This window comes from Anolis carolinensis, chromosome 2 (assembly GCF_035594765.1).
Source record: "Anolis carolinensis isolate JA03-04 chromosome 2, rAnoCar3.1.pri, whole genome shotgun sequence".
Taxonomy (NCBI): Eukaryota; Metazoa; Chordata; class Lepidosauria; order Squamata; family Dactyloidae; genus Anolis; species Anolis carolinensis.
Genome location: NC_085842.1, coordinates 119773470 through 119796746, shown reverse-complemented (window position 1 = coordinate 119796746; position 23277 = coordinate 119773470). Strand labels below are relative to the sequence as shown.

General features: G+C 36.7%; 2 protein-coding genes across 4 annotated transcripts in view; one reads left to right on the top strand and one right to left on the bottom strand.

The window, feature by feature from the left end:
* The window catches only part of kcnip1 (potassium voltage-gated channel interacting protein 1), a 747099-nt gene that overhangs the window by 60245 nt on the left and 663577 nt on the right, over nt 1-23277 (top strand). The window lies entirely within an intron of this gene.
* The window catches only part of kcnmb1 (potassium calcium-activated channel subfamily M regulatory beta subunit 1), a 37488-nt gene continuing 23935 nt past the window's right edge, over nt 9725-23277 (bottom strand). For all 3 annotated transcript variants that reach the window (XM_008104646.3, XM_008104647.3, XM_062970463.1), the window contains 3 exons: nt 20000-20169; nt 17833-18028; nt 9725-12830 (listed from right to left, as the gene is read on the bottom strand). In XM_008104646.3, the coding sequence (XP_008102853.1) occupies nt 12546-12830; nt 17833-18028; nt 20000-20136 (618 nt within the window). In that variant the 5' untranslated portion in view covers nt 20137-20169 and the 3' untranslated portion in view covers nt 9725-12545. The remainder of the gene's footprint in view (nt 12831-17832; nt 18029-19999; nt 20170-23277) is intronic.

Here is a 23277-nt window from a genome sequence, read left to right as displayed (position 1 = left end):
GCCAGCACGATTCTGCCTGGTTCGGGCAACATTTAAACCGTGTGTTGGGGGAAGTGTCACATGGGGTGACAGGGTCACCCTCACACCTGCCGTTTCACCATGCTTGCTGGTGAAACGGCACCGGGGGGGTGGGGGGGTCGGCTCACCTGTGTGATAAGCTACTTAGACAAAAAGAATCAGGTACATAAATTTGAATAGAGCAAGGTTGGAATAAATTTTTAGTAAATGTAATTAAACATCAGTTTCTGGCTAGGTAAAGCATCATAACAGTTTTTCAATGGAAGGAGGAAAATAAGAGTTTTTCAGGATATTATTTAACATATTGCTCCCAGAGATCATTTAAAATTGCCTTCTTTTTAATTTTTTCCCAATCCCGGTATATATATAGTTCTTAACCTCCCTTTGAAACATACTTAGCTAAGTATTACTGTATTAGTTTTATATTCCACATGTACCTGAAGGCATTATTTATTCACTATATTCTATCCCGCTCTCTCTCACCCTGGATGGGCTCAGAGCAGCTTACAGTTTGGCAAATTTCCATGGCACATTGCAAATACAAAAATATATAAATATAACACATTAAGCAATAAAACAGATAAAAACATTTAAATATAGTTAAATGATTAAAACACAGTCTAATCCCATAGTCGTTATTCATGCTGCTACATTTATGTCGGTTCCATATTGCACTACTCCTCAAATGCCTGGTTCCATAGCCAGATCTTCACTTTTTTCCAGAAAACCATGATGGAGGGAGCCAATCTAATATCACTGGGGAGGGAGTTCCATAGCCAAAAGGCCACCTCTGAGAAGGCCCTGTCTCTTGTCCCCACCAGTTGCACCTGTGAAGGGGGTGGGACTGAGAGCAGGGCCTCCCGGGCAGATCTTAACATTCTAACTGATTCATAGGGAGAGATATCTTTGGACAGGTAAGTTAGGCCAGAGCTGTTTAGGGCTTTACATGCTAAAGTCAGCACTTTGAATTGTACTCGGTAGCAAAGTGGCAGCCAGTGGAGCTAACGTAACAGTAGGTATGTCCTCTCACTGTACTGGCTGCTGCCCGTTGGATTATTTGGAGCTTTCGAACAGTCTTCAAAGGCTGTTGAAGACTATATCATGTTGCAGTAGTCTATTTGAGATGTAATAAGAGTGTGCACTACCATAGCCAATTCTGGCTTCTCAAGATATGGGTGCAGCTAGCACACAAGTTTTAATTGTGCAAAAGTTCCCCTTGGCCACTGCCAAAACCTGAAGTTCTAGGTTTAGTGAAGGATCTAGGAAAGCTCCCAAGCTGTTTCCTCCTCGTAATCCTCATCTTTTTCATTTTCTGATTAACTTTCATTAGAAAATAATTTGCTTAGTCGCGGTTTGTATTAGCATATTGTTTCACGTCATTCAGATTTTCTGCTTTGTTTGAACTATGAATAAACAATCCACTGATTTAATTGTAGCTTGGTGTCTTTTACATCTTAACTACTCTCCTCCTAATGCTACTAAAGACCTTTTGATCTTCCTGTTATTTTGTCCCACCAAAAATACTTTACATTGTTTCATATAGAAAAATGCATACAGCTAGCATGAACACAGTCCTATCTAGCAATAACCGGTATTGATCTAGCATCATGCAGTGTGAGAAGTCACATGTCATGTATTAAATGGTGTGACAAAAATATGCTCACACAGTGAACATTTAAATTCATCTTACAAAGTATATCAAATGCAATGGATACATATATGCTAAATGGAAGTGATTCTGGTCTAATTTATGTTGACTTTTATTAAATTAAATTGCTGTTTCAGATGCTGTAAATATAGAGAGACATATCAGTAGTTTTTCGGACCTTGCAAAGTTATCTTGTGAACCAAAATGCCCAGAATCTCCCAACCAGCATAGCCAGTTCGCAACTGGTAGTTAGGAAGAAACTTGTACAACCCCTGATTTTTTTTTTCTGGGTGCTGTTTTGCAATAAAACATCAGGTACATTGCATGGATTGACCAAAAGATAATGACCAAAATCACATTAGGTGTTTTTCTCACATCAAGCTTAGGCTAAAATAGCGTTACTGCTTGAGTGAGAGCCCCTTTCTTAGTCCTAACCAACTTGTAAGCTGAATTGTGTAAAAGCTGATGTTATAAGTATCACCATCTTTGTTATGATGTTATGATGTAAATATGTTGCCATATTTCAGTCATTTCTGGTTTCCACTCAATACTATTTATTATTTTTATAAATAGCTTGTCATGATAATTAGTATTTGATACATTATGCATGTTAAATCTACCAAAGTCAATGTAATCAAAATAAATCGGCATGATTCTAAGCATTTAAAGTTTAAATTTTAACATTTTTTCTAGTTAAAATATGTATTTGAATGTTGCTTTGATGTTCATTGTGCAGGACATTAGCATTAGCATTAGACACAACTGAAAAAGTTTCAGTGAAATGGTAGAATGCTGCACCCTAGGGACTTTATTTATTGATAGGATCCATGCAGTTTCCCTGTAGCTTCAGGTGCCAAGCTGTGCTTTTTTGGAGGGAATGCTGAGAATTCGCCCCAGAAGGGAGTGAGGTTTTGGATCTAGTTTCAAATACAGAAATTCTTGGCCTAGAAAAAAATAAATTAATGTAGCTCTGTTGGATAAACTCTTCTCAAAAATATGTCCCTCAATTTTTGCTTTAGTGAAGACTCAGAGTACATGGTTGGTTGACATGTGTTCAAGTCCTCGTTGTGCCGTCTGCAGAAATCAGATCTGATGTTCTAATACTTTTTCTTTGTGAGACCTGGTGACTCATTTACTGAAGATGATGGATATATTTAGCATATATTCCAACATTTCATTGTAATCACTTTAGCATGATATTGCTTATACTCAGTTGGTCCAATTTTCCTGTGTGAACTTTTAAGTTTGTCAATAGTCTTATCTTTTTCTCTGTGCCAATGACATTTGCTACCTATGCTTGCTTTTCAATATTTGTCTTGATGCTATTCATCTAAACTGCCTGTTTTTGTCATAAATATAGTTGCTGGCCAATCAACAGAATAAGGAGATCAGTTAACAGTATGGGATAACCAAGGGCAATTTTATTCAGCATTACTTATGTAAAAGTTTATTCATGGAATTACCCTGCCAGACTTATGGGTGGGGTCGTTGCAGTGGCTGATGCCCCCTTCCTCCCATCAACTTCGTAGGGCTCCTTCTTCCCAGGAGTGCTGGCCAGTTGGAAAGAATTGGGAGGAATTTGCCCATTTAAAAATTTCTTCCTGAACTGCAATATAACTTGAACTGGGAGGAGCAACCTGATGCAGAATAAGCTGAGGCAGGAGGTCACTCCCAGATCACCTTCCCTGCTATCCAATGCCAAGTTGCTCAGCCCCATGCGAGGCTAGATTTTCCAGGCCTTCACCAAAACAAGGTGTCTTAGGTACTCACCAAGATATCAATTCCTCCCCAAAAAACTTGCCATGAAACCTATTTAAGGCACCATCCGCCCAAATTACCCAGATTCCTAAACAGTGTAGGCAAAACCAAACAAAAACAAAACCTTCTATGTTCAAAGAGGACAATTCTACCTGATGTTTAATAAAACCTCACAATTCTTCTGTTTCATAGGAAAATGGAGCTCTACTCAGCCAAAGTTTTCATCTGTTTAATTGCCTTAAATGCAACGAAGTACTATATGCATCTATTATTTGTAATATTACTTTGATTTTGAAATACCTTGTTAGAATATTGTTAGCAATTGTGCTAATATGCCATTTTTCAGGATTCAGCTGTTATTCCATTTCTTAGAGGCTTGTGGAAGTTTTCCCCCTCTTCCATAGGCAGCTAGACTTTAGGAGCAGTGGCATGTATAAATTACTGCTGCCCTACTGCCAAGCCATGCTTAATATACACCAGTAAGCATTAGAGGTACTCACTGCCTCTGAATCTCTCCCTGGAGTTAAAGGGGTAGTGCACTCAGCACCTCTTACACTCTTACAAAGCTATATCAAGAAGAAGAAAAATAGTAACATGGTGTTGATTTAGCATTGTTGATAACAAATCATAAGACAATTGTGTTTCAAGAAACATATTGTACATACTTCTTTTTAAATTGATCTCGTGCAGGGCCATAGACAGAAAAAAATTTCGGGGGGAGGGGGGTTTGAAACTTTTTTTTTTTTTTGCAAATGAAGAATAGTTCCATAATGCCAAATAACTTAGAAATCAGGCTCCATTGATAAACTTCAGTGGGCACTCAAGACAGATAAACTTCAGTGGACACTCATGGGGATTTGGTTAACAGTTAAAATTCATGAGTAAATCAGGTTTTTTCAAAACTTGAAAAATTTCAGGGGGGGGGGGGGTTGAACCCCTACCCCCCCCCCCCTCCGGCTACAGCCCTGATCATGTATTAGCCAAAGGCAAGTTTTGGAGCTAAATAATGAATTTTGAAATTACCTGTGTATAAGTAAAGGAAAACGCCAATGGCCCTGGCCACCATTTCCCTGCCCAGTCATTCAAAAAGGCCAGAAGTGGTGAGGCAGCAGAGAGAGTGGAGGTGGGTTGATGATTCTGTCAGGTTTTTCCAGGATGGATTAATGTCTTAATTTTTGCTTTTCTAGTCAGAGAAGGGAATTGTTTGTTTGATAAGAGTTAAGATACAGTACTAACAGTGATCCATGGCTCAAGTTTTTGACTAAAATTTCTAGACTTATAACTAGATATATGCAGTGCTTAGCCTAAAAAACAAACATCAAAAAGTCAAATACAAGTGATTGCTGAATAGATGAATACCAGAGACAGAGGAAAATTTTGAATGCTGTGTGTTTGCAGAAGGATATTTGGGCAGTCATCCTTGGGGTGGGAATATGATGAACATATCCCTATTTTAATCTTTGAAATGGTGCAGAATCTGCCGTATCTGTTAGGGAGATATAATATTTTCAGTGAACCCACAGATACTTTCTATTTCAAGATTTCTTCAGATGTGTGAACACTCAGATTATTACACAGATAATTTTAGAAAATGAAAACATAAGGCAGAAGGACTGCCCTTACCCTTGTTTATTGGTACTTGACTTCTACTGTTGTAAGTCTTCTTGGGAGTCTTTTTGACTGTGTAATTATGTATCAGCAGTAAACAAATGAACATAGAAAGCAGTTTGAAACCAGTGTTGACACTGCTACATATACACGACATTTGTATTTTTTCAGTCCTCATAAGTTACCAAAGTAAAAATGTGTCATGGGCTCATGCGAGTATTGAAACGTTCATACAAACCTTCACAAAATTAAAGTTTTGGTATGTAGGAAAATGTGAATTTTGTCACTTTTTGGAGCAGTTCCTTCTTCAGTTTCAATAATTAAAAATACAGTCTTTTCACATGAGAGCTGTGAAATCATACTCACACCTTCTAAATGCTAAAAGAAAAAAAAACGTATCAGTGTAAGTTGCTTGGAGGAATGGGGAGGAGGTGGTGCTGAGGTATTTGTGGAAAGCCAAAGTGCTCAAGTGCCTGTGCATTCCTTGATGAATGCCTATTCCTTCATAAGCAACAGGAGGCTTACTTTCTGCCACTGAACATGGATGGTATGTTCCTTTGCTCTGCATTTATTGCAGACAGAAATAAATGATTGCAGAATTCCATCTGCAGAGATCTAGCCATGGCTCAATGTGAGACCAAGCAAAAAGTAGATCAGTCACCTTGAAAAGTAGCAGAGCCTGGGATTATGAGGAACCCCTGTAATGATTGACCTGGCAAACTAGGGATCTGAAAGCTGTTTGTCACACCATATTGAGTACATTCTGGAATGATGGTGTTTGCTCTTTATTTTTGTCCTGTTGTTTCTGGGAAGCAGCAGGGCATTGTAAAATTTGGAAGAAATGAAAAGGCTTTTAAAACTGAAGTTGGATCAAGGAGGAGTGAGTGAACAGATTTTGTGCTATGATGGTCTTTTTGCTGCTGCTTGTTTATTTCCTTTCATTCAAATCCCAGGTACTTTCAAGACCCAAAAGCCTCCAACACCATTCCTTGTCATATATTCATCATGGTGATGAGTGTTGGAATGGATGGCTCTCTGGTGTGATCAAGCATGACTTTTACATTCATATGTTTCTGTCATTTGGATTTGTACATTCTTTCTAGAGTGGATGCCAGTGTCCATTCAAATATCCCTAAATATGGGTTTTTCTGCATAAACAAAAAACATGTAATCTTTTGTGGAAAAATTAACATTAACTTTTCATTTTTTGAAATGGGAAACAGTGATTCCCTTCCAATCACCTTGTATGCTGCACCATCTTTGTGAATGGAAATGAGCAATAGAAAAACAAATGCTTTGTGAAACAGAGCTAGGACTGGCATTTTACAGGGATGAATTATTCTTCTTTTGCCATGGTGGCTGTTGGCGTACATGGTACAGCTTTTAAACACCTCTGTGTATGTAGCAAAGGTAGACAGCTTCCATGTACTGAGCAATAAAGCTATATACCTGAATTTAATGCACAAGTAATAATGACAATCACAGTGCATTGTAGCAATTTACTGGTACAATGGGTTGCTTACAGTGCTTGCTCAACGTTTTGTAAAAGCAACCACACAACACAAATACTCATTACATACTTGTTAAACAAAGTAGACTTTTACTCTGTGAAGATTCATTTTATACCAAAAATGTTTACCTTCCTGTGCTCTCCATTAGATTTGCTGTTCCTTTAAAAAACGAAAAACAAAAACAGGATTGGACATCAGATTCTACACACATCTTGCATATAGGTATTGAAGTTGATCTGCTATGGTATGCTTCAGTAACTCTGATTTTGTATGGTTCAGATAAACAAAGCCTCTTCTATAACACCAGCTTAAATTTCAAGTTGACCTGAGAGAGATAGCATAGAAATAGAGAGGCGACTTGAGTTTTTCTAGCACTTGGCACTAGGGAAATAAAAAATATTTGCAGATTTTCTCACATTTTAGAAAAAAAGATGTCTTTCAGTACTGAGAGGTATGTCTCTCTGTTAAGATACACTGTCAAGAAAATAGTTAATTACTTCTCTCTCTCTTTCTCATGCTCTTTCTCTCTGGTACGAGAACAGAAAGCCAGCATCCCCTCCCCAACAGTAGTGGCTTCCCCCAAGGCTTTACAAAATAATAGCTTTTGAGGAGTGGGGAAAAGAACATTTGTGTTTGGGAAAGTAAAGCTTGTTTTGTATAAAATACAGTATGACCTGGATGTAGTTAGCCCCTAAGTGATGCTGATGTTATACATTGGAGAGAAGCAGAAGTGAACAGTGTACACAGGTAATAGGAAATTTAAAAGTTCTCCCCTATTCCAATGACAATTTTTGTTGGTAAGGCTAAAAGGAAATTTTATATGGAGTTATCTTCTTGTGTTTCTGTGCAGCTTCAAGTTGCCTGCTCACTAATAGTGAGCCCATAAATTTAAACTCTTAATAATACATGTTATGAAATAGGTATGATAATAGATATGCTGTCCACTGTAGTTCAAGAATTCCATGCTTTGTTTGCAGAACCTTTGTTTGGATGTTTGTATATTGTTATTTGTTACTTGGTTTTTTCTCACCCACTTGGCTTTTTCTTTTTTATATAATTTTTATTGAGTATTTTGCACAAAGAAGTGATAAACAAACACATAGAAGTTCATAAGTGTGTACAAAATAAAAAAGGAGAGGAGAAAAGAAGATAGAACAAAAAAGAAAGAAGAAAAAAGAAAATGATATAAACATACAGTAATATTCACCCCTATACACCCATGGAATTTAAAAAGAAAAGAAAAAAATACAAAATAAGAGAAAAAATAAAATGACTTCCATCTCTTTGTATGGTGTTTTTAATAAACTTCCTTTTTCAATCTGATGTTATTTTATCCTTATTATCTTGGGCATCACCATTATTTATCATCCAGAACAGTTCTTCTTCTCAGCCTCCTTTCCTACTGGTCTCAAGTTATTATTTTAAATTTCTATTTTTTAAAATAACTTATTAACAGATCCCAATTGGTCTGTTTCCTTAATTTGTTTGGGTTATTTGCGAGGAGGTAGGTGTGTCTATCCATATTCCTGATCTCTAAGATTTTATCAATCCAAGCATTGGTTTCCGGTATTCTTACCCCTCTCCACTGTTTCGCATAGATCATTCTAGCCACTGTTACCAGGTAATTAAACAGCACTTCCTTATTCTTATCATTTTCTATATCTAACATGCCCAAGAGGAAGTATTTTGGGTTTAAATCAATTTTAATTTGTAGTATCTTTTGTATTTTTGAGTGGATAACTTTCCAAAATATTCTAGCTTTCCCGCAGGTCTACCAGCTATAAAAAAGGTTCTTCATGTACCCTAGACATCCAGCATCTGTTGGATGAATTTTTAAAATATTTTGACAATTTTTGTGGGGTTAAATACCACCTATAAAACATTTTAATCCAATTTTATTTCATATCTGTTGCGTATGTTAATTTTAGTCTATAAAATTTGAAGAAGTCCCAATTCAAATTATCAAATGCTTTCTCCATATCAGTTGAATGTGGAACCAATTCTTCTTTGTGATTTATCTTGTAATTCTCAATTATATTTAAAATTTCTCTGACATTATCTTTCAATTGTCTTTTAGGTAAGAAGCCTGTTTGGTGGTACTTTATCCATTCTGCAAGGAACTCTTTTAGCCTTTCCACCATTATACTTTTAAAAATTTTATAGTCGCAATTTAATAGGGATATAGGCCTATAGTTTTTTTTACATTTGAGGGGTCCTGCCCTTCTTTCTGGAGCATAATGTTCCTTGGCGCCATGAATCCGGGGTCTCTTGATTGTCTAATATCACATTCATAATTTTCTTTAAATAAAGGGTCATTTCATCTATAAAGACTTTGTAATATAATCCATTATACCATCCGGCCCTGGGGCCATACTGCTGTTTAATTTTTTAATTATTCTTCTAATTTCCTGTTCCAAAATTTATCTATTTAATATTTCCCTATGTTGCTCGGTTATTTATTTATTTTTTTTGCAACTTTTGATTCTCTAAAAATTTAGAAATATCTTCTTTTTTAATCTGGTCATTTATGTATAATTTGCTATAGAATTTCTTAAATTGGTTGGTTATTTCGCTTTCTGAGGTATATCTTTTCCCTTCTGAAGAACTCTCTGTTATAATTTGAGCTTGATTCTTTTTCCTGATTCTCCAGGCTAACTATTTGCCAGGCTTTTTGGCATTCTGGAAGTGCTGTTGTTTTATAAATCTAAGTTGATTTGCCAATTCTTCCGTGTCTAAATTCACCTTTTGATTTTTTAAAATCTCTAATTCTTGTTGAATTTTCTTGTTCTTTGGATCATCCTTTAGTTTTCTCTCACCTTTCCTAATTGCATCATTTATTCTATACATTACCTCATTTTTCAATTGGTTTGTATTTTGGGCGCTTTGCTGGTTAAAGTGGCCCCTCGTTACTGCTTTGCTGGCATCCCAAATAATTTGAATTGGCACCTCATCAGAATATTTAATGGCAAAATATTCTTTCAAAATTTCTTTATTTCTTTTTAAATATTCTCTTCATTCCTTATTAGGGCTCAATTTAATTTCCAGCTATTATATTTTAATGACTTGTTTATAGTAAATTCTGTTACGGGTTTGTTGAAAAACAAACTGCGTGCAGTCCTGTCCAGACTTATCCAGTCCTTTGTTGCATCCACAATGAGCAAAAGAAACAAGCCAGGAAAAATGGAAGAAAATCAAAAATTTACTCTTAAGTAGCAGAGTAATAAAAGACATTGAAACTTCCAGCAACAAAACTTACATAACGTTCCTTGCATTAAACTCATGCATCTTCATAGTAGGCTCTCAGCAAGTATTCAGAAAGTCCCCAAAAGACATTACAAACATTTCCCAAATATACCCCATTCAGGGAGTGGTTCAAGCTTGTTAGCCTTGATTGCTCTAATTACTCATCTATGAGTTGTAATTGACCAGGTGTTTTTCCCTTAACACACACACATACAAGTAGTGATCCCACAGAAACTTAGTCAAAATACATGCATAATAAATTCTACTGGACAGTGGTCCGAGTTATTTCTGGGGAGGATTTTGATTTTGCCTATTTTTGTGATTAATGATGAAGACATCCAGACCATGTCTATCCTGGACCATGATCTAAATCTGTTTGAGAAGAAGGTAAAATCTGTCTCTTTTGGGTGGTGCATTCTCCATGCATCTTTTAAATCCAAGTCTTGTAAGGCTTTCAAAAAGTTTGATGGTTGTTTACCTGTTTGTCTTTTCTTTTGTTTCCACTTTTCCACTTTTATCTATTTTTGGATCTAGGACTCCATTGAAGTCCCACTTGGCTTTTTTGATATGAAATGCATGATTTGAAAAGGAGTATAGTGTGCTGTCCATTGTGGTTGTTCTTGATGATACATACCCTAGAATAGCCGCAGTGGTTACAGAGTGGCATAATTCTTCGCAAATTTTAATCTCAAAAGAAGCAATAAACTTGTCTATTTTCTTATATAAGTAAGGAAATCTAGAAAATCTGTGAAGATTCACAGTTCTTCTTCATAGTTTCATAACACTCAGGAAAAACATTTTTATGATTTTTTTTGAAATATTTTAGAGTATTTTTCCCAGCCTTGTTTACATCATGAGAATGCTAAAGAGGAGTATTCCAGTTGTTCTTTTGAACACATCAGCATGGTTTTGGATCAACATAGTAGACTTCTAGGAAGCAACTAAACTCCAAGTTTGGCCACATGTGCAGTGATTTGAATTTCAGGTGGGATGTAAAAAAATGATACAAGTATTTTATTGGGTCCTATATGTTTCTGCTATTGTCAAACAGTAGTCAACTGTTTAAAAAGGCACAAACTAAACTGTGCAACTTTGTGCATGTTTATTCAGAAGTAAATCCACTGAATTCACTTCATAAACTGAAGAAACTGACTGCAAAGGAAAGACTTGAGCAATTTGCTTCCTGTAGATTTTGTACATAATCCTGAAATGTCCAGATAAATGTTTACGTGTCCCCAGGTATATAGGTATATAAAATAGAAAACATTTACTGATAACAAATCAGTTAATGTTAGGCTAAGGACTAAGCACAGGTACACTAAAAGCCTGAATTTCCGTACTTATCTCTACTATGTATTAATTATGCTTTCATTGCCAAAATTAAAGCTTAAAAATCAACCAGGGAACTTTTATATCAGATAGTAGATGTGTTGCTCTAAACCTGTGTTTGTCATAGTGAGCTAGCAGTATCAATTTGTTGGCCAGAAATACTGAAAGAAAGGAGACATCTTATTTTTTGGATAATAATGGAGAAAGTTGTGTCAGCCAGTTCCCGCTGTATGTTGGATTCCACTAGGGATAATATTTTGATGCTTTTTAAATTGAAGGTTGGCATTTTGGGGGATATGGCTTGTGTGTAATGCATGCATGCTGTTCATTGGGGGTTTATAAACACTGTGATGCTTAATGTTTTATCATCCTTGTATCTTAATTGCTTTTAGGGTATATGTTGTAATATTTTATTCATGTTTTAGTTAACTATGTGTTATTGGATTTTTTTGATTATTTTCATCTCGATGCTTAATTTTTTGTTGTAAGCTTACTGTTATCTGTGCATTATCTTGTATTACTTTGATGTGTTTGTACTCATTTGGGTCACTGAATGTTTGCCTTCTTATTTTGTGTCTGTAAACTTCCCTGAGTCCCTTCGGGGAGAGAGGGCAGTCTAGAAATAAAGTATTTTATTATTATTATACTCTTTGTGAATGCTTACAATAGCATCTTTAACCTAACTGCAATGACACATTATAACAGTTCATGAATAACAATAGCAACAACAGAAACAACTTTAAAGGGAAATTTGAAGGAGAAACAGAATAATTTCAGCTATAAATTCCAGTCCATCCACATTGGGTTGGACAGAGACAAGGGATTCCTGGCACACCACTCATATCATGAATGCTCTATTCCATCCTATCTTTGTCCTACAATGTTGCTTGCACCTCATCATCATACTCACAGGTTTTGCATTTCTTATTACTATTTCTGCACAAACTTTTGGCGTATATGTAGATCTCTTGGGGGACTTCATCCATCTGATCTATGAAACCTTTTGCTGTAACCTCCTTTCGTTCAGGCTCACAAGGGTGCTACAATACGAATTAGTTTTGAAACACAAATTGTATTCTAAAGTAACTGCTAATTGATCATTATTGATAGGTGATCGTGCTAATTAAAATAATTGTGATTTCTATTTCAAGCATTTATAACATTTACCCAGTGTTGAGATCAAATGTTTGCATGATATTTTGAGAGAAAGCAAATGAGTAGATAAGAGATGTCTTGGCAATTCTGCAGATGAGAAACAGTTACCTTGTGTCTAAACGAAATATCATTTAGATAACTTTTAGCTGTGGATGTTCTCTGTTTTTCCTTTCACACTCTAATCTTGTTAATCCACTATGCATACATTTGAGAAATGTTCCTAGCTTCCCCACAAACAGATATGAACATAAAGCACAGGTTGCTTTCAGTACATTTTAAATACTTGCTCTATATTGAGATGCTGAAAGTACAGAAATATATTGACTTATTTTCACCATGATGATGACCAAGACTCCACCAAACAACATCAAACTTGGCCAAACAAAAGCAAGGATAAGGCCTTCTGGAGGATATAATCTCTTTAAGATGGCACTCTCTTCTTTTCTTGATGGGTCATAGTAACAAGAAAATGTTTGGTGCTTTCTGAAATTGTCTGTTATTGTTTTCACTAGCTTTTCAACTTCGCTATAATTCTCCATATTTTCAGGGACATAAAAGCACTGTGAAAACAAAGAATTCATCATATCTATTACCATAGTAATCTGTATTTTGAAGACATTCTTAATAAATGTAAGCAAATATATAAATTGATTTGATCATGAATTAGTTCAATATGAATGCATTTGCATAGAGAGACAATTTAGCTGTTTAATTTTCCAGTCCTCTTTAATTTATGATTTTTAAACTTACGATTACATACGAACATTAGAATGATGGAATAATTGTTACTTTTGGAACATTCAAAAAAGTATTTCTGAATTATAATGTGCACATCTAATTTGAATTTACATTCTCCAGCTCCTTATTTTCAAATCAAAGTACTGTATCATTCCTGTTTTCGTATGTGCATCCTTGATAAATGACGAAATCAGCTACATTATTTTATTAAAGATTGGATTTGCTTTATAAATTTGTTCAAATGTCCTTTATGATTTCTTATCAACCAGAATGAAGAACACGTAGCTCCCCAGATGACTCTCCATCCAATAAGCTCTCCAGTAAGACTAACCAATTGTGTGAGATGACTGAAATTGCTGTTGGGTGTGTGCAAGTGGAACATCCAGGAAAACTAAAAGAAGTAGAGCGAGTGAAAGTGGAATAATAGCACTATAACAGCATAGTTTGTTATGAATATACATGTTAAAGTAACTTTTGATATGGGATATAGAGTATCAGACAGATCAAATTGATGTTCTTGTAAAACTAGTGATTATCAATTACTTTTCTGGGCAACTGAAACTGTGTCCATGCTGCAGAATTACAACAGTTTGACACTGCATTAACAAACTTTGTTTAATTCTATGAAATTCTGGGATTTGTAGTTTTGAGAGATTATTACCCTCATTTGTCAGAGGTCTGGTTCCAGAGCAAAATAAAAATCTCAGGATTCCATAGGAGAAGCTATGGCAGTTTAAGTGGTGTCAAATTGCTATAATTATGCAGTGTAGATAGGAGGCATGAGAGGTTTTATCTATCAAAAATTCCTGTGTGAAATGCTTCAGAAAATTCCGGAAAATGTGATTCAATAGTATTACAGTATTGTGGTTGTCAAGGAGGGGAATGAAGGGTGTCCAATATGTGTGTTTACCCGAGATTAGGTTGTAATAAAACGTTTGCAATTTGTCAAGTTTATTCGATTAGAAATACTTCAAAATAAGATGTTTTGCCCTGTGGGTCTGATTTCACTTTAGAATCAATAAACCCACTGCAACATTTTATTCAATTTGTGGGGGAGGAAAGGTGACCTGTATCCTAAATGTGGTAACAATGTTTTATTGCAAAGCAAGAGCCCACTGCAGACAGAAAATTGAAAAATAGTTATTTAAGGCAAGTAATCATAGCATGAATTAGTACCAATGTAATCATCCTTCTTCCTAATTATCTTTGCATGCTTGAGAAACAATTGAAACAATTGCTGAATCTTATTTAAGCAATTTGCTTCATTGTTCATTTTTCTAGGGAGTTTGTATTTGCAATATATATAGAATAATGTCCTGTTACACTATGAATTACTGTAAGCCATTGAAAGTAACAATACATGAGGATGAAAACAATGCAATTTGTAAGCTATCAAGTACAGTAGAGTCTCACTTATCCAAGCCTCGCTTATCCAAGCCTCTGGATCAGGGGTCCCCAAACTTTTTCAGCAGAGGGCCAGTCCACAATCCTTCAGACTGTTGAGGGGGCCAAATTATCATTTGAAAAAAAATACAAACAAATTCCTATGCACACTGCACATGTCTTATTTGTAATGCAACAACAACAACGAAAGAACAGTACAATATTTAAAAATGAAAACAATTTTAACCAACATAAACCTATTAGGATTTCAATGGAAAGTGTGGGCCTGCTACTGGCCAATGAGATAGTCAAGTTAATTAGGATTGTTGTTGTTGTTGTTGTGTGCCTTCAAGTCATGTCAGACTTTGGCCGAGCCTAAGTCTAAAATTAATTACTTATTTACTGCATTTATTTACTACATTTATATCCCACCCTTCTCACCCCGAAGGGGACTCAGAGCAGCTGTATGTACATACAATATATTATATTATTAGCATAGCACAATATTAGCATTATCTATATATATAAAAGAGTGATGGCATCACGGCAGCGGACAAAACAACAAAAGTAAACACCCCACAACCTCGAAAATTGACAGCACAACCCCTCATCCATGCCTCTAGGTTGATAGAACAACAAGAAAAGAAAAATAAAGTCCTAATTAGAGGGAGAGGAATAATTGTTTTTAACCAATTGCTGCCAGTTAGAAGGCTAAGCTCCGCTCATTTGGTCTCCTAGCAACCCACTCAGCCAAGGGGACCCTTTACCTTATCTACCAATTCCTCAATACTTTATTTCCCATATCACCATACTTCGCCACAGCAACGCGTGGCCGGGCACAGCTAGTATAATTCTATATTGAACTATACCACTATACTATTATATAATATGTAATATATAATTCATATTATTATATGGTATTACTATTAGTATTATATTGTATAACATAAGATTATTATCAATATTATATGTATACTAGCTGTGCCCGGCCACGCGTTGCTGTGGCGAAGTATGGTGGTATGGGAAATAAAGTATTGAGGAACTGGTGGTAGTTAAGGCAAAGGGTAAAGGTTTTCCCCTGACATTATTATAAATGGGTTATATAGCTGTGTGGAAGCACCTTGAGTCTACACTGCCATATAATCCAGTTGAGATCAGATAACCTGTATCTTATAGGCAGTGTGAAAGAGGCCTAAGTGAGCCTGACTCTGCCTGTCCCCTGGGCTGAGTCGGTTGCTAGGAGACCAAGTGGGCAGAGCTTAGCCCTCTAAACTGGTAGCAATTGGATAAAGCAATTGTTGATCTCCCTCTAATTAGGACTTTATTTTTCTTTTCTTTTTGTTGTATCAACCTAGAGGTGTGGATGATGGATTGTGTTATCAAATTTCGAGGTTGGGGGGCCTGTAGTTTTGTTGTTTTGTGGGTCGCCGTGATGCCATCTCTCATTTATATATATAGATACAATATATTATATTATTAAAACTGATATAAAAATATTATATTATAAAACTGAGGGCGGGGGCCAGGTAAATGACCTTGGAGGGCCGCATCTGGCCCCCGGGCCTTAGTTTGGGGACCCCTGCTCTGGATAATCCAAGCCATTTTTGCCATCAATGTTTTCAATATATCGTGATATTTTGGTGCTAAATTCATAAATACAGCAATTACAACATAACATTTACTGCGTATTGAACTACTTTTTCTGTCAAATTTGTTGTATAACATGATGTTTTGGTGATTAATTTGTAAAATCATAACCTAATTTGATGTTTAATAGGCGTTTCCTTAATCCCTTCTTATTATCCGAGATATTCGCTTATCCAAGCTTCTGCCGGCCCGTTTAGCTTGGATAAGTGAGACTCTACTGTAATAATTAAATCTGAAATAGTAATGTAGTCCCTCTTTGGAAAGAGTTTGATGGCTTCTGTTATGACAGTGGAGCTGAATGTGATTGATCTTATATTCAAATAGTTTGAGGCATATTATATTTGTGAAACTATTACGTCATTGTTCTGACACTGGTAAACCTGGGATTTCCAGAGAATTCCTTCATTTGAATTATGGCAGGAATTTTAGATTGTCAGTAACAGATTAAATGCATTCTTGCTTCAAAATATTAATTGGCAAAGCCCCCTCTCACTATGAGCCTTTGTGAGATTTTATATAATAGGAGGAAAAAGCATATCTATTCATTTTAATTCATTTTAAAAAGTAGTGAAATGTGGTACTGCAAAGTTTTGGGATTCAAAACACCAAACAGAATTCCTCTTGAATAAAATGCATTTTCCTGATATCATACAAATTTCAGGAAATACACATTTGGAAGAACTACACATTACAATATTTCAAGTTCCATCCCAGTAAACATATTAAATAAGAATTGGGAATTTGAGTAAGACAATGCAACATGCTCTTTAAGCACTCATCCAACCAATGTGATGTTTAAAAGGCTCTAAGACAAATATATGCCCCCCCCCCCCCCACCAAACAAACCTTGTTCTCATTGTTGACTTAATACAAAGTTTTCCAGAACAAGTTTTGGTCAGAGGGGATTTCCCATTGCCTTCCTCTAATGTAGGAAAGTATGATTTGCTCAAAGGTTTTCATAGCTGTGTGAGAGTTTGAACCCTGGTCTATGAGTCCTAGTGCAACACTCAAACCACACTGACTTTCAAATGATGTCTTACATAAATAGAACTTATGTCCAATGTTGTACTGAATCCAGCGCAGAGATCAGAGAGTTGTATCATCTGACTGGAGAGATTCATGGTCTCAAAACCTATCCTGTTTTCCTCCTTGCTACTTCTGGCCTACTCCATGATACCACATGAAAAATGGTTTCTAAGAATCTGTTTCCTCTTTTAGGGCCAAACTATGTGATACATAGCATGTTGTCAAAGACAGAAATTTCTAAAGTGCTGATGGGTGTCTGATTACCATAGCAGAAGCTTTTCACATCTTGTTTAGTGTGAAAATTATGATAGGCTTCTTTATATCATGATTGGTTGTTATGTTTCAAGTCTAGCTGTTCATAAACCAAGTGCCACTTTAATTTTATATGCTCGTAGCTTTTAAACATGTAATATATGTAACATGGAGTTTGACCAATATTTTGCATATCTGCCCAAGGTTAGGATAGTGGCCAACAAGGATGTCCAGTTGGAATACTATTATTTATTTATTTATTTATTTATTTAAGGAATTTATACCCTGCCTTTCCCTGGTCAAGGGCCCAAGGCAGCTTATAGTCAGTACAAACATAAAATATAAAAATTAAAAACAAATTAAACCAAAGATGTTAGCAAATTACTACTTTCTGATGCTCTGCCCAGTCTTCAGAAGAGCAATATTTCAAGCAAATGTCAAGGAATATATAGATTGACAAGCTATGGAAATCTGCAATTTTAAATCCAAAATGTTTCTAATAAATAGAACTCAAACCTTGGGATTTCTGTCCGCTGTGTCCTCCGTGTGATAGAGCTTTACCACTTGTCCTAACAGTGTCAAATTGACCTGGACTTGCAGACAAGGATAGCGAAAAATATTCTCATTGCCAGAACCTTCATTATACAAACAATGGACTTTTTCCATGGTGGTAGCCTTTATTAGCTTGCACATACTCTCATTTGTCCAGACACTGTAAAAACAAAGAAGACATGCCCCGTCTACTTGTAAATGACATGGGCCACTGCTTTCCAGGATTCATAGAATCATACATTTGGAAGAGATCAGAAGGGTCATCTAGCTCAACCCCCTTGCCATGTAGGAATACACAATCAAAGAACATTAATCTGTGATTTTATTCTGTTTAAGTATTAAAGTACTTCACTTGTTTGTAATATTATTGACATTTGGTACGGCAAAATGAAGTGACATAGAGTTGAAATGTAGGAAATATTTAATATTTTAACCTTCTGGAATTAAATACAAATTAAAGAAACCAGGACTTTGATAAATTATGTGGGTGTGTATATATTAAATGATAACGTTATAAACAGTTTGAATCTGGAGCTCTTCTATGTCCAGCACTGAGTAGAAACTGAGAGAGCAAGGATTGAGAGGAAAAACCATCTTGAGATGGGGCACAGGATATTTCTTCAAAATTTTAGAGGTTTGGTGTATGTCAGTCTGCATTTTAAACACATGGAAAAACTATAGTTTTGATTTGTATAAAAGTAGGCCATGAAGGTGGTATTTGTTGAAGAAACAGATTTGGGTTCAGATAATCTTACAATGGATCTATTTTGTATTAGAAGGTGTTGAATGGCCGAAAATTACATGATGCTAGTACTGATCACACAGACTTGCAAAATGGAGAGTCTTTAAAAATGTATGCTGGTGTGATAGGTATTCCAAATCCAAAAACGCCCTCAGTTTTGTTCCATCACATACAGTTTTTTTCTCAACTTTCTTGGATGTTTCTATAAAATGTGACTGAACAAAATTAGTTCTGAAATTAGTAATGAAAATGGTGAAAGAACTTTATTTTTCTGAATATAGCACCCAAAAATACATTTAAAAACAGCAACTATATTTGAAGAAGTGTCCATTGCAGGCCTGTGTTTATTGGTAAATATGAAAAGACAGGTATGTTTTGAGTATATGTGAACTGAGAAAGTGATGGCTGTGCAGTGTGCAGATGTACTCAGATGGTAGCTTGAGATGAAAAAGTAATAAATGAGGAGGAACATAATGCACTTTTCTGTCATCAGGTGTAGTAAGACAGCCATGCCCTGTTCATGCTACTTAAGCAAGATGTCTCTCTTACTTGAGACAGCTTCTTTACATAGATAGGTGGAGAGGCATCATTTTACGAGTACAGTTTTGCCTCAAGCAACAAAAAGTCTAGGGACAGCCCTGATGATGTGTAAATGTGGTGTAAGTTCAGAAAGCAGTCATTATACAGAACTGAAGATACAAGCTGCTCAAATGCAGGGGTTCTTCTGTGGGCAATGAGACATAGGGTATGGCTATCTGAATTAGATGTGATGGTTTATCGTACTTATAATTCAGTGCAGGTTTGTTTTTCTATAACCTGCTGTTTAAGAGTAATGTTCCTAAAAATATGGAACGTGAACTGGAATAATCAAATATACATATGCTTTTTGTGCATCTCTGGTCTTTAACAGAGCTATTTGCATGAGTATCAGTGGTTTTCATTTGCTTTCCACACATATGGTCATTTGCTTATGGCATTACTCTTTACCAAAGACTAATTCTTGTTGTTTCCAAAGCATACTTCGCTCACCAGATATACCCAACATTTCTTAGCAGACTCTGGCTTTCTGGAAAATTTATTGCTGTGACACTGCAGATTACTCTGCCTGTTGAGATCTCCACCACAAGTGCAAATGGGGATACATTAATTTTTTTCTGCTTCAGAGACTAAAGTTCTTTCCGTGCAAAGAGTGTGAGTTCTAACTCTTGCAGACAGACATTTTATTCAGTATATTTTGTAATGAAGGTCAGTTACGGATGAACCTACTGACTTAAGTGCTTTTGCAGAGCAATAGAATAGCTGTCCTGAAAAGGCTTTATTGACCAGAGTTATCTTTGGCAACATGCAGACACTTAAGGCAGCTGGCTCGAGTGTCATCGGCTGACTTACCTTCTTTTGTATGAAGGAACAATTGTGATCCCAATAAAGAAATACATAATGACTGAGCATGCCACCATTCCTAAACCCAGGAACAGTGCCCTGGTCTCCCCTCGTTTCTGTGCTGTCACCAGCTTTTTGCTCAACATGGTGTGTTATGGTGGATTCTATAGCCTTTATCTCTGTGTAAAAAACAACAACAACAAATCATATGGTTTATTGCTATGATAATTCAACACAACTGTGAAACTATCCTCATACTGGGAATATTGCAGAATTTGATTATGAATTCTATATATATTTTCTAAAGCCAATAAACCAGGGCAAAGTGTAGCCCTACAGATGTTGCAAGACTGAAGCACCTATTATTTCTCACCACTGACTAAGTGAGTTAAAACTGCTAGCAGTTGTGATCCAACACCTTTCAAAAACCTGGCAGTTTTATGATGTTGTAAATTAGTTAAATTAGCCTCCTCGCATAAAGCGTACCTAAATTTCCCTACTTGACAGATGCAACTATCTTTTGGGGCTGCATAGGTCAACAGCAAGCCGGGCTATTTAATGGTCGGGGGCTTAATCCGACCCGGGCTTCGAACTCATGACCTCTCGGTCAGTAGTGATTTATTGCAGCTGGTTACTAGCCAGCTGTGCCACAGCCCGGACTTCCATGTCTTTCTCTAGTTTCCCCCCCAATTTTCTTTATAAGAGGCCTGTCAACTGGCAGAAATGTATGTTAGGATTTCTTGAATTGTACTAGTCAGAGGTTCACCTTTCTTTCAGGGTGCTTCATGAGACTTTACAAATCAGGGCATTTGATTTAGCTCTTCTAGAATAAGAGTCTAAGCACTCGGCATGTTCAGGGTAAAAACATTAAACATGGAGATGAGTCTTCCTAAAAACTTTTCAGAGGCTGTATTTTTATTTTAAAAGATGTAGCAATCAAGTTTTACTGTTCTTATTGGTTACCTCAGTAGTTCTAAACCTGAGGTCCCCAGATGATTTTGGCCTACAACTCCCAGAAATCCCAGCCAATTTACCAGCTGTTAGGATTTCTGGGAGTTGAAGGCCAAAAACATCTGGGGACCCCAGGTTGAGAACCACTGGCTTACCCTATCCCCCAAAACAAGTAAGTACTCTTCAAGAGGGATTTTTCCAGTGTCCTTGTGGGAAAAAGTGCTACATAGATCAACTAACTTTGTCCTGCCATGCATTGCTGTGGCTTATGGGAATCATTTGTTGGCCAGGTGGAATAGCAGTGAATAGCCTTGCAGCCTCAAAGCCTGGCTGCTTTCTTCTCTTGGGAATCTTTGTTTGGTGAGCTGGCATACAAAGGAATAGGCTTGCTGCTTGGAAGGCTGGGTACTTGCGTTCTAGGGGAATGGTTTTTTGGGCTGCTAGAATTGCAATGAATAGCCTCACTACTTCAAAGCCTGGCTGCTTGCTACCTAGGGGAATTTTTGATTGGTCAGCTTCAATAGTACATAGTAGTATTGCTGCTTTCAAAGCCTGGCCACCTTCTACCATGGTTAATCCTTTGTTGGTCTGATTGAATTGCACTGAATAACCTTGTAGCTTCAATTCCTGGCTGTGTTGTACCTAGGGGAATTCTTGTTTGGCGAGCTGGAGTATCATCCTCAATCAAAGAGCCGCTTTGAAGCCTGACTACTTGCTTTGCAGGGAATCATTGTTTGGCCAGTTTTAATTGCACTGAATAGTCTTACTGCTTGCAAGCCTGGCCGCTTTCTACCTTGTGGAATTCTTTGTAGCCCAGATTGAATGGCAATGAATAGTTTCAGTGTGGAAAGTATGAATGCTGCAATTAGTCACCTTGATTAGCATTTAATGGCCTTGCAGCTTCAAAGCCTGGATACTTCCTGCCTGGGGGAATCCTTTGTTGGGAGGTATTAGCTGGCCCTGATTGTTTCCTGTCTGGAATTTCCCTCTTTTCAGAGTGTTGTTCTTTATTTACTGTTCTGATTTTAGAGATTATATTGTTCTGTATTATTATACCACAGTAATTATTATATATTAGCTGTGCCCTGTGGTTTATGGGAATCATTTGTTGGTCAGGTGGAAAGCAGTGAATAGCCTTGCAGCCTCAAAGCCTGGCCGCTTTCTTCTTATGCAAATCCTTGTTTGGTGAGCTGGAATACAATGGAATAGGTTTGCTTCTTGAAAGGCTGGGTACCTGCTTTCTAGGGGAATGGTTTTTTGGCCAATTTGAATTATACTGAATAGCTTCGCTGCTTCAAAGCCTGGCTGCTTTCTATTTAGGGGCATCCTTCCTTGGGCAGGTTGAATGGGACAGAATAGCCTCGTGGCTTCAAAGCCTGGGGGTTTTCTATCTAGGGGAAATCTTGGTTGGTCAGGTTGAACAGCACTGAATAGCCTTGCTGCTTGCAAGCCTGACCACTTTCTACCTTGTGGAATTCTTGGTTGGCCAGGTTGAATAGCAATTAATAGTCTCAGTGCAGCAAGTATGAATACTGAAATTAGTCACCTTGATTAGCATTTAATAGCATTGCAGCTTCAAAGCCTGGATACTTCCTGCCTGGGGGAATCCTTTGTTAGGAGGTATTAGCTGGCCCTGATTGTTTCCTGTCTGGAATTTCCCTTTATTGCTCTTTATTTACTTTATTTATTTAGAGATTATATTGTTCTGTATTATTTTACCACAGTAATTTTAGATATTATATTTATAATCTTATATTATCTGCTTAGAACTGGATTATATGAGGCCCCTTCTACACAGCTGTATAAAATCCACACTGAACTGAATTATATGGCAGTGTGGACTCAAGATAATCCAGTTCAAAGCAGATACTGTGGATTATGTGCCTTGGCATTCTGGTTTATATAGCTGTGTGGGAGGGACTTGAGTCTACACTGTCATATAATCCAGTTCAGATCTGATAATCTGTATTTTATAAGCAGTTTGGATGATGCCTAAGTGCAGTCTGACTGTGCCCTGGGCACCATTTTGGCTGAGGGAATTTCTAGGATATAAAGTGGGTGGGGCCTAAAGGGGGTGGGGCTTAAAGGGGCGGGGCCTACTGTTCTGAGCCGTTTCTAAAGGAAGAAAACAGCTCTTTCTCATCCTCTAATTTGGGTTTTATTTTTCTAAGTTTTTTTGTTTGAAAGACATAGACTGGATGACTATGTCTTTTGTGGCCAAATTGGGTGTGATTTGGTTTAGTGGTTTTGTTGATTACTCCATAGTAAAACGGCACACACACACACACACACACACACACACACATATATATATATATATATATATATATATATAT